Source organism: Theropithecus gelada, chromosome 14 (assembly GCF_003255815.1).
Source record: "Theropithecus gelada isolate Dixy chromosome 14, Tgel_1.0, whole genome shotgun sequence".
In the NCBI taxonomy this organism is placed as follows: Eukaryota; Metazoa; Chordata; class Mammalia; order Primates; family Cercopithecidae; genus Theropithecus; species Theropithecus gelada.
The window spans coordinates 32,700,957-32,710,827 of record NC_037682.1 but is presented as its reverse complement, the minus strand read 5'-3'; the positions used below and the strand labels follow the sequence as shown (position 1 = coordinate 32,710,827).

Sequence of the window (9,871 nt, the reverse complement as noted above, 5' to 3'; positions counted from 1 at the left end):
AGTGAATATCATTCGTTCATAAATTTTTGTGAAGATCTTTGAGTACTGCCTTACGTTAAAATCTTTTTCAATTTGACTGGTAAAAGTGGCATGTTAGTAACATTGTCATTTTCAGTGTTAAGATTATGTAGTAATAAGTTTATTTTATTTTTTTGAGATGGAGTCTTGCTCTGTCGCCCGGGCTGGAGTGCAGTGGCGCCATGTCGGCTTACTGCAACCTCCACCTCCCAGGTTCAAGCGATTCTCCTGCCTCAGGCTCCCGAGTAGCTGGGATTACAGGTACCCACCACCATGCCCAGCTAATTTTTTGTAGTTTTAGTAGAGACGGGGTTTCACTATGTTATCCAGGCTGGTCTTGAACGCCTGACCTCATGATCTACCTGCCTCGGCCTCCCAAAGTGTTGGGATTACAGGCGTGAGCGACTGTACCTGGCCTAGTAATAAGTTTATTTTTAAAATGAACTTAAATGTTTAGAATGATAAGTTCACGGCTCCCTAAGGAGTATTCTTTTTGGATTGCTCTTTTTGGTTCCCTCCCTGAAAATTCTGTAGTCAACCACTAGTCCCCTCAGAGTTTTACCTCTGATTTTTGGGGTGATTCTTTGTTCATATTTGTCTAATTGGCTTTGTTCTTCCAAAAGTGTCTGCACAGGACTGCTAAGAGAACCTAGGCAAGTCATTTAATTTTTCTGGGCTTCAGTTTATTCATTAGCTTCTTTTAGTTCCCAGATGCTATTACCAGAAAGAATAATTGGATAAAAATGTACATAAATATTTCTGATAGTGTCTGCTATGTAAGTGTGTTCACCATACTTCATTTAGCCCATGGGGCCAGAAAGGATTCTAATTCATGCAACATGAAAAACAGACAGGGAAAACTAGGTGAAATCTAAATCTAGGTTGCTACTAATTCTGAAGTAAAATGACTGATGATCTGTATGATTTAATGTTTCTATTTTGCCATCAAAATGCTAGGTCCATTTTGGTGTATTTGGCATCCAAGTACAAATTAATAGTTTCCCAAAATCCTGATTCTTTGACTTTTTTATCTTGATGATGGAAAGGAAGAACACATTTACACATAATTGCTTTAGTGTCCTTCCTCTTAACTACCCACTTGCTGAGATGGGTAGGAGCAGGCATTGACTTTAGAGAAACAAGATATAGTGTAGATTAGCTAATGTTTGCACTTAACAAAACTTGTCCTGTTTAACTTACCTGAGGGTTCTGCAGCCTACTGCAGTAATTTTAATTCTAGCTGTTGTCAGATATATTGCCTTGTATCTTTGTTCTTTCCTCTTCTATCCTTTTTAGAAATTTATCACCTGTTTCTCTTTCATCCTGACTTACAAGATCTCATTTTTGGCCTAAAAATTTCCCCTAGCTTGGTACTAGTCCTTTTATTTCTGCCTGGGATTATATTTTAAAATTTAACTTAAATGAATCTAATTCATTGGATATATAAAAAAAAAGTAAGTGGCTTGCTTTGCTTACTCCGGTCTTCCATCCTCATTCCTGGATATAATCAAGAGTGCAGTAGGCTAACAACCTAATGCCAAAAACAATGAAAAACATACCATCTTTTCAAGTTACTTTGAACCCATAGAGAGAAAGTGGATTGGTACTTAATACCTTCCCTGAATTTAACAGAATTGATGTGGACTGTATACAAAATATGTTGAAAAGTAAAAAACTATTTTTTGGCTATAAGTCTTCATAAAATTCATTTATAACAGAGGTTGGTAAACTTTTTCCAAACAGGGCCAGAGTAAATATTTTCAGCTTTGAGGGCCAAATGGCCTCTTAAAACTGCTCAATTCTCAGTGCTGTGCCAAAATAGTCTTTACAGTATGCAAAGGAATGGGTGTGGCTGTGGTCTATTAAATTTGTAAGGAGATCTACTTTTGGATTTGCCCCACATTACATGATAATTTGCAATCAAGCTTTAAGCTGGGACAAGGAAGCTTACCATAGTACTTGCACATAGTAATAAGCACTTAGAAAATGTCTATTCAGCCAGTGAACTGAGTTTGTTTTATATGCACCAATCTTTGAGAAGAAACATTTTTTCTATGTGAAAGTTAAAGTATAATATAGCATTTGACTAAGAGCCACGATACCTAGCCTAGGTCCACCACATGTTGTGACTTAATGACCCTGGGAAGTTATTTCACATTTATGTGACTGTCCCCTATTAGATTAATTATAAAAATGGGCTTTCAAGTGAGATGTGAAATTTCCGCTGTTTGAAAGTAGAACAGCTATCTTATAAGGGTTAAGGATTCACCCTAATTAGAAACGGATGTTTAGTTTTGATGCCCTCAAGCTTCATGTTTGTTTTGATTCTATGACTTACCCAATTGGGCAAGGTTAAAACTTTTTTTTTTTTTTCCAATGCCAGAGTTACTGCCGTTTAGTCAACACATTTTAATGATACACACTTATACATACCAAGTGGAAACTATACTGTTGCTTATAAGTTCAGGAAAATGTGAAAAGGGTGTATTAGTTCGTTCTCACGCTGCCAATAAAGACATACCGGAGACTGGAAAAAAAAAATAGGTTTACCGGACTTATAGTTCCACATAACTGGGGAAGCCTCATAATCATGGTGGAAGGCAAAAGGCAATTCTTACATGGCGGCAGCAAAAGAGAGCTTGTGCAGGGAAACTCCCACTTTTAAAGCCATCAGATCTCATGAGACTTATTCACTATCATGAGAACAGCACAGGAAAGACCGGCCCCCATGATTCAATTACCTCCCACCAGGTTCCTCCCACAACATGTAGGAATTGTGAGACCAATTGTAATTCAAGATGAGATTTGGGTGGGGACATAGCCAAACCATATCATTCTGCACATGTCCCCTCCCAAATCTCATGTCTTTACATTTTAAAACCAATAATGCCTTCCCAACACTCTCCCAAAGTCTTATTTCAGCATTAACTCAAAAGTTCAAAGTCTCATCTGAGACAAGGCAAGCCCCTCCCACGTATGAACCAGTAAAATCACAAGCAAGTCAGTTACTTCCTAGATACAAAGTGGGGGTACAGGCATTGGGTAAACACAGCTGTTCCAAATAGGGTGGCCAAAACAAAGGATCTACAGGCCCTATGAAAGTCCAAAATCCAGCATGGCAGCCAGGTCACGCTAATGCAAGAGGTGGGTTCTCATGGTCTTGGGCATCTCCACGCCCCTGTGGCTTTGCAGGGTACAGCCTCCCTTCCGGCTGCTTTCATGAGCTGACATTGAGTGTCTGGCTTTTCCAGGTGCACAGTGCAAGTTGTTGGCGGATCTACCATTCCGGGATCTGGAGAATGGTGGCCCTCTTCTCACAGCTCCACTAGCCAGCACTCCAGCAGGGACTCTTTATAGGGACTCTGACTCCACATTTCTCTTCCACATTGCCCTAGCAGAGGTTCTCCATGAGAGCCCCGCCCCTGCAGCAAACTTCCGCCTGGACATCCAGGCGTTTTCATACATCCTTTGAAATCTAGGAAGAGATTCCCAAACCTCAATTCTTGACTTGTGCACTCGCAGGTTCAACACCACATGGAAGCTGCCAAGGCTTGGGGCTTGTACCCTCTGAAGCAATGGCCTGAGCTATGCCTTGGCTCCTTTTAGTCATGGGTGGAGTGGCTGGGATGTAGGGCACCAAGTCCCTAGGCTGCACACAGCAGAGGGACCCTGAGTGCAGCCCACAAAACCAGTTTTTCCTCATAGGCCTCTGGCCTTGTGATGGGAGGGGCTGCCATGAAGACCTCTGACTTGCCCTGGAGACATTTTGCCCATTGTCTTGGAGATTAACATTCAGCTCCTTGTTACTTACGCAAATTTCACAGCCAGCTTGAATTTCTCCTCAGAAAATGGGATTTTCTTTTCTATCATATTATTCAGGCTGCAAATTTTCCAAACTTGTATGCTGTTTCCCCTATAAAATTGAATGCCTTTAATAGCGCCCAAGTCACCTCTTGAATTCTTTGCTGCTTAGAAATTTCTTCTGCCAGATACCCTGAATCATCTCTCTCAAGTTCAAAGTTCCACAAATCTCTAGAACAGGGGCAAAATGCTACCAATTTCTTTAGCAAAACATGATCAGTAACCTTTGCTCCAGTTTCCAACAAATTCCTCATTTCTATCTGAGATCACTTCAGACTGGATTTCATTTCATTGTCCATTTTGGTCAAAGCCATTCAACAAGTCTCTAGGGAGTTCCAAACTTTCCCTGTCTTCTTATGAGCCCTCCAAACTGTTCCAACCTCGGCCTGTTACCCAGTTCCAGAGTTGCTTCCACATTTTCGGGTATCTTTTCAGCAACACTCCACTCCTGGTACCAATTTACTGTATTAGTTTGTTTTCACTCTGTTGATAAAGACATACCCGAGACTGGGAAGAAAAATAGGTTTAATGGATTTACAGTTCCACATGGCTGGGGAGGCCTCATAATCATGGTGGAAGGCAAAAGGCAATTCTTACATGGCGGCAGCAAGAGAGAAGAGATCTTGTGCAGGGAAACTCCCATTTTTAAAACCATCAGCTCTTGTGGGATTTATTCACTATCTGGGAACAGCACAGGAAAGACTTGCCCCCATGATTCAGTTACCTCTCACTGGGTGCCTCCCATGACACATGGGAATTGTGGGATTGATAATTCAAGGTGAGATTAGGGTGGGGACAAAGCCAAACCATATCAAGGATAGTTCCTAATTTTTGTCTCAACTCTCCCAGAAGAGTTATACTATCTCACTTGAAGTTTCTCCTATTTATAATGGAAAATAAAATACATTGTTAAAAGCTGTTATTTGTTAAGGATGTGTTAGTACTATAATAATCGTTTTGTATGTGCTAAAGAGAAAGTTGTTTAATAGTTTGAACACTACAACCTTTTTCTTGCTAAAGTTCTACACACTATGATATAAAATGTATACATTTAACCAGATAACTTTCCTGCTATAGTTAGTTGATTTCCTTATGACAAATAGACTCCTGGAAGCCATATAATTTCTACAAATACTTTAATACATATATCCATACAGTATCACGTGGATACTTGATCCTTTCACACGTGCTCTAATTGAAATAGTTTTAAATTCTTTCCATCTCAGTTTCCAAAAATAATGTAAATTAACTTAAGCATTATTAAAAACAATTGGACTTGATTAGCTTTTAGACATCTTTTATTAACATAAAATTTTAAATGCTCAAATACCACTATTTCCAAATTTAGATGAGTAAAAAATAGAAGTACATATCTGATGCCTCACACTCTCCTTCCCAAAACAGGCTGGATTGTATCTATTTGATTTATACACTGTGACTTTTTCCTGCTGTTTTCTATCAACCTTAATTGTGAAAAATGGTGCCATGTTGCCCTCTTGATATTATTTTGGAGATCAGTTAGGTCTTAAAGCATCCAGATGCATACAGTTCTACACATATCTGTAGAATTAGCTCACTAAGGTCTGCTCGGCAATATTTTTAATTGACTTACATGTTCTGTGGGAAAAGAAGAATCATAAAAAGTCTTTGCAATTGCATTCTTCTCTTCACTGGGTTCTCCCGTGGGATCTGGATGGATACTCCAGTTATTCAAAGTGTCAGCAACTCTGTTAATGCTGGTAGTATCTGATTGACAAAGAGGAAATGGCAGCAACTGAATTTTTCTCTAGGTACTCATTTTAGTGACTGAACTTGTTTCTCCTATGCTTTTGTATTTAAAAAGCAACAAATTTCTATTTTAATGTTGACTATTTTGCAGTTTTCCTAGACTTTGCGCTTATATTAGGCATTTCATTTCTGAAAACAAGCAAGATTTTATTATTGCTACTTTCTAAAACCTAATTACTAGAATTCTACATTAAAAGCAGTGAAATAAATGGTATAAATACCTTCTAAAACAAAATAACTCATGTTATCATTATTCCCCTGGTTACTGTATTTCCCACACATGTAAGCATTTATATAGTGAACATTTTACCAACTGAGATTAATGGAAAAAGTCAGAACCAACTACATGCCAGATTTATAAACTATTTAAAGAAATTGGCCATAGTGAGAAGTCCAACAAAGGGTTACTTAGAAGGGGTCACACTGGGTTTTAATAAATTGATAGAAATTAGTTAGAGAAATATGTAAATTACAAAGGTTAAAAGATACTGATGGCATATTTAAGAGTATTTTACAAGTTGAATTTCTACAGAATTTTCGGTATCGCCCTTTATATCTTATATATCACTGAAATTTAATTTACAAGAAAGGACTTAAGAAAAAATGGCAGATTTTTAGACCAGCACCTAAAGCAGTACCTAACCAAAAGTTAACGGAATTTTAAGTAATATATTTTGTGGCATTGAAAAATTGCAGTTTGGGAAATGAGGTTATACAGTGTTTTGGTTATTTGATTTTTGCCTACATTATTTCCCATTGGTATTAGTAAACAAGATATATTTTTGTTTTTAATCACCAAATATTCTCTTTACATTTTTCTCAATTTCCTTTTTAAAAGAAGCCTGTTAAATCTGAGGGCCATACAAAAGCTTTCCTTGGAATCTGCATCTTTTTAAGGTGTCTAAGTGCACAATGTTAAACCCACAAAGTTCCCTTAAAATCTAAGAATGCCTTTAACAACCTCAGCAACTTTTGACTATGAGATTGCTATTAAAAGAAAACATGCTGTCCTGAAAATAAAAACAATAAAAAACCATTTTCCTCATGATCATACTTCTTAAACTACTGCTTTTTATTTTCAATTTACATTTATACAGCACCAATTCATGATAATGTAGTATGTTTTTGTTTTTAAATTCTTTCGTGAAAAATTTCCAGGCCAGGTGTGGTGGCTCCCAGCAATTTGGGAGGCTGAGGCAGGAGGATCACTTGAGCCTGGAAGTTCAACACTAGCCTCGGCAACAAAGTGAGAACTGTCTCTACAAAAAATTTTAAAAATTAGCTGGGTGCAGTGACGTGTCTGTACTCCTAGCTGCTCAGGAGGCTAAGGCGGGAGGATTCCTTCAGCCTGGGAGGTTAAAGTTGCAGTGAGCTGTGATCACACCACTGAACTCCAGGCTGGGTGACAGAGCAAGACTCTATCTCAAAAATCAATCAATCAATAAAACAAAAAACAAAACAAAACAAAAATGTAGACAGCCATGTATTTCAATGTATTCCATCAATATTAAGTCACGTATTTCATCCATTTACCTCTACCCCTATTTTTTTCTGGAGTATTTTAAAATAAAACTTGGACAGTATGTCATTTCATATGGCAGTTTTTAAGAACAGAACAATCCCTCTATTCTCTTTAACATCTGAATGCATTAATATATGTTAAGGAATTCAATTTAAAGTGTTTTCAACTGACAAATACTGGTCGTAGGAAATATATTAATGTCATGCCTCATTATTACTTATAAAACAGAAGGAAGAGGTGGATTTCTGGTGTGGGTGAAGGGACAGATAAAAATAGAAAAATTAAGGAAAGGGAGAGAAAATTGGTCAAAGAAAGACAACACAGGAGATAAACTAAAATGTTCTGAGGGAAGAAAGTTTTTAAGGATGAATGATGAGCATATAGAAAGAAGAGCAATAAATATGCACACTTGGCAGAAGCCTTAACTACTTCACTGCATTTGCTCTAAAAGTTAAAAAACAAAAGAATATTAGGTAGTTGTTCCTAATTTAAAATAATGACTCACATCTGTTGCTTTTACTATTCCTTAATTAAGACAAACTTTTAAAACAAAATTTACAAAATATGACTGTACACATTCATCAAGAATAAGTAGAAAAATATTTTAAGAATTAAAACATTACTTTTTTCTTACCTGGTCCAATATTCTTTCCAACATCATCCACACCAATATTTTTACAAAGAGCCATTGGAATGATCTTTTTGTTTTCTGATGGATCTAGTGGTCTCTCCTTCAGCAACAAAGAAATGCTAGGGGTTGAACTGCTCGCTGTTTGACTTTCAATGTGATTTACTTTTGACCAATGACCGGGGTCTGAAAAATTCATGTATACTGGAGTTTTCTCAGTTTTTTTATCTGAAGTTGAAAGATCAAAGGTTGACCTTCCGCTTCTGTTTACTAAATCTCCAGATGGCTCTATGTGAAATGAATGTGATTCCTCCAGCTGTCCTTTACTGAACATTTTTCCTGAAACAATGTCATTTAATGACTCTGTTTTCTCTGTATTATTTAACAATGTATGCTGTCTTTCATTAATGCTCACAACAAGGAAGAGGTCATTTTTTGTGGCTTCAGTTACCTGATTCTCATCAATCTGATTATTTTTATTGGAAAACTGTATTTCTGTGCAAGTTTTCATGTGAAAAGCAGTTTTCACATCTTTGGCTTGTAAAGAATGACTATTCTCATTGTTAAGATGAAGATGGGAAATGTTCACATTATTGTTTTCTAAGTATCCCAAACAGTTATTAAATTGACTGTTTTGCATATCACTCATGTTTTTCCACATAGTTTTTCCCCCAGGGCTTGAGTTGGGTTTCACCAACATAGGCATACTATTAACATTTTTATCTGAGTTCTTAAGAAGTACTTTTGAATTATCACTAAAAGCAGCAGATGAAACGTGGTGGTCAATTACTGTATCACAGGTAACAGTTAGTTCAGGTTTCTCTGAAGTATCATTACAGACTTGCAGAAAATCTGAAGTTTGTTTACAAAGTAATATGCTGCACTCACTTTTTTTAGTTAACAGTTGTATTTGTTTTATGTTACATTGTTTATCATCTAACATAACATTACTTGAATTCTGTAAACTATATTTCTGACATGGAACAAGATTTTTTTTTATATCTAGAGATAAATCCAAATCTGCTTTGGTTTGGTCACTATTTGTAATTTCCTTCTCTAGAGCATGTTCTCGAGTCCCTGGACGCGATCTGAATTGTTTGAATGGCTCATTTTCAGAAACATCTTTATTATTATTATTATTATATGTATTGTGTGCTGTCTCATTTAAATTACTGTTAAATGGTGTTTTGTTATTTTCAACCTCCGGATGTACATCTGTATGGTGAACATCTAATCCTCCGGTTCTTTCTAGGTGTATTTTTTCTGTTTCTGTCATTGTATCTAACACAACAAAAGGATTATTTGGTGATTTAAATTCTGTACATCCATTGTCTTTTTCCAAGCATATCTTGTCTTTTACTTCTGTAGTAACTGATTTTTTATTGTCCATAACATTCGAGGTTTGTACTTGACTAATTACTTCTTTATCTAAGGAGAGGGTTTTGCTTAAGGACATTTCACTTTGATTTTCATCCTGAGAAACAACAGTATCAATTTCATTCTTAAAGCTTTTTTCAAAAAGCTGTAAATCTGTCATGATGGGAACACAGTAAAATTTTATATTATACACTAAAGCCTGATTTCATAAAACATATTTATCACCTATTTTTATAAAAACAAATTTAACCTTAAATATTTTATGGGTCAATAATTATACAAACTTAATGAGATCAACATTACCTAAATACTGGGTTCCCTTTGTTATAACAAGTATATCTTTAGCATGCTGAATATTTGGCTGTACCCGTATTAAACTTTAATTTCATAATAGCAAAGTATTTTTGGTTTTTTAAAGGGAAAGTGAGTTGAGGTATTACAAAATGGTTTATTTTTCTCGTCTATTTGCTTCATTTAGGACATACAGTACAATCCCACATAAATACATAGCTGATAAAAATTAATTTATCATAACAGGTTACGCTCTGATTTCCATTACTACCTAGGTCCAGCTGTATCTAGAAATTGCTAGCTGGCTTCTTCAAGACTGACAATCATCACTTTTATTCATTACCCAGTGAATATTTTTAAATTCTTGAATAGTTTTTGGACAAGTA

At 36.3% G+C, this 9,871-nt stretch overlaps 1 protein-coding gene across 2 annotated transcripts in view; it reads right to left on the bottom strand.

Moving 5' to 3' along the window:
* Positions 1 to 9,871, bottom strand: part of CCDC73 (coiled-coil domain containing 73) — a 167,713-nt gene that overhangs the window by 3,628 nt on the left and 154,214 nt on the right. For both annotated transcript variants that reach the window (XM_025355520.1, XM_025355521.1), the window contains exons 16-17: positions 7,824 to 9,347; positions 5,492 to 5,625 (exon numbers count right to left, since the gene is read on the bottom strand). In XM_025355520.1, the coding sequence (XP_025211305.1) occupies positions 5,492 to 5,625; positions 7,824 to 9,347 (1,658 nt within the window). The remainder of the gene's footprint in view (positions 1 to 5,491; positions 5,626 to 7,823; positions 9,348 to 9,871) is intronic.